This window comes from Ursus arctos, unplaced genomic scaffold (genome assembly GCF_023065955.2).
Source record: "Ursus arctos isolate Adak ecotype North America unplaced genomic scaffold, UrsArc2.0 scaffold_16, whole genome shotgun sequence".
Classification (NCBI taxonomy): Eukaryota; Metazoa; Chordata; class Mammalia; order Carnivora; family Ursidae; genus Ursus; species Ursus arctos.
The window spans coordinates 21,962,110-21,963,806 of record NW_026622830.1 but is presented as its reverse complement, the minus strand read 5'-3'; the positions used below and the strand labels follow the sequence as shown (position 1 = coordinate 21,963,806).

At 47.3% G+C, this 1,697-nt stretch overlaps 1 protein-coding gene across 5 annotated transcripts in view; it reads right to left on the bottom strand.

The window, feature by feature from the left end:
• Positions 1–85: 85 nt before the first annotated feature.
• The window catches only part of NDRG3 (NDRG family member 3), a 72,262-nt gene continuing 70,650 nt past the window's right edge, over positions 86–1,697 (bottom strand). For all 5 annotated transcript variants that reach the window (XM_026503440.4, XM_026503442.4, XM_026503443.4 and 2 more), the window contains one exon: positions 86–1,680. In XM_026503440.4, coding sequence (XP_026359225.1) covers positions 1,499–1,680 — 182 coding nt within the window. In that variant the 3' untranslated portion in view covers positions 86–1,498. The remainder of the gene's footprint in view (positions 1,681–1,697) is intronic.

Here is a 1,697-nt window from a genome sequence, read left to right as displayed (position 1 = left end):
CCCAGCACGAAGCCCATATATAGTAACTTGGTTCTCCCCCCAAGCCCCAGTGCATGGCTTGAGAGAAATAACACCAGCAATCGGGTAACAATGAGACATATACAGCTTTATTTAATAATCTGTAAAAAGTTGTACTCTGGCAGAGTGATGCATTCCCTATCTCAGCAGAAAGCGAACTCTATGTCTGAAAAGCCCCTTCCTAAGATTCGGAACTGCCTAACCCTGAGCTTACATCTGATGCCCTCAAGAGCTGGACCCTTGCTGTGCGGCAGCTGGTTTCATCCTCCTCCCAGCAATACTCTGGCTGGCTGCGGCCCCTCACACAGCAGTCCACTGAGCACAATTGTACCTGCACAGGCTGCCCTTATAGCCGGGCCCCTTTCCTCTCTTCTTTAAGAATTATCTGTCAAGAATCCTTCTGAGAAATGGGTTCTGTACCAATTTAACTTCACTTCCACTAAGTCAGCTGAAGTCAAGGCTATGCCTGTGACGCCTGATATTCAGTTGAGGGCTGTGCCTCTTCGCCAGCTGCTTCCTCGCCATCTACACAATTTCAGGCCATACCTCTCCTTTTACAGAGGACTGAGGAGTGGAGAAACACTCTTCATCACAGACCCAGGAGGCACTTCTTGTGGCTATCTGGTAAGTGGTATCAGACACTGCAGCAACCGCAGCTCTGCTCCGGCAGACCAGAGGCCTGGCATTTTGTCTGCCACCTTCCTGTGCAAGAGAGTGCAGTAATGATGCCACACTCACTTCTTAGGACAAACTCCATGTTGCATCAGAAACTCATCATTCATGGGCTTCTAAAAGAATATATCCCTCCCTTTTATTTACAGAATAACATATGTGAATGCAGTTGGACAGAAGGAGGTGGCTGGCCACCCTGCCTGCCTCTCTATGTAACAGGCTCCCTTCTATTGGTCACAATCAACAGTAAGCATGATCTTCCACATTCCTCAGAGCTGCTGAAGTCACTTTGCAAATCTTGTTGACCAATTCGGAACCAAAGGAGAATGCAGTGGCCTACCCAACCTAGAAACCTGTTCTGTATATTTCCCTTAAAAACACCATTGAAAATGAAAAAGAAAAAAGGTCCCCTTTGTTTTTTTGCAGAAGCTCTACAAGAAAGCATATCTAAAACCACAAAACTATGCACACACAAACACAGACACGCGTGCTCACACACATACATCAGGATCAAAGAATCTCGTCAGATACGTAGTTGGGAAAGCACGAGGAGAAGCTGGCAAGAGAAGATATGGAAATCTGATCAGCTAAAGATGCTGGAATGTTACAGTAATGGCAAGGAAGTGGTTCTTGGTACATACAAAAAGGAGGGCGGGCAGGCAGAGAATGATAAATCCAGGATACCAGAGAGTGTCAGTGGCCATGCAGGAGTTAAAGATAGATGCCAGTTTGCTGGATGAAATGTTATATTATGGAGTGGTTGTTTGAAGGAGGGTGGACTTGCATGGTCCAGGGGAGGAGTATCTGCTTAGCACGACACCTCCATGGTCTGGTGTCTGTCCACAACATCAGGGGATTCAGAGGATTCTTGAGTTCCATCTGACTGATTGCTGGTGACAGATCGGCTGAAGGCACTTTCTCCAGAGCCGATGCTACTCGAGGTTGAGTGGGTTCGTGATCGGGCGAGCCGGGTCATGCTGGCAGATGGTACTGTAAGAAAGAACCAA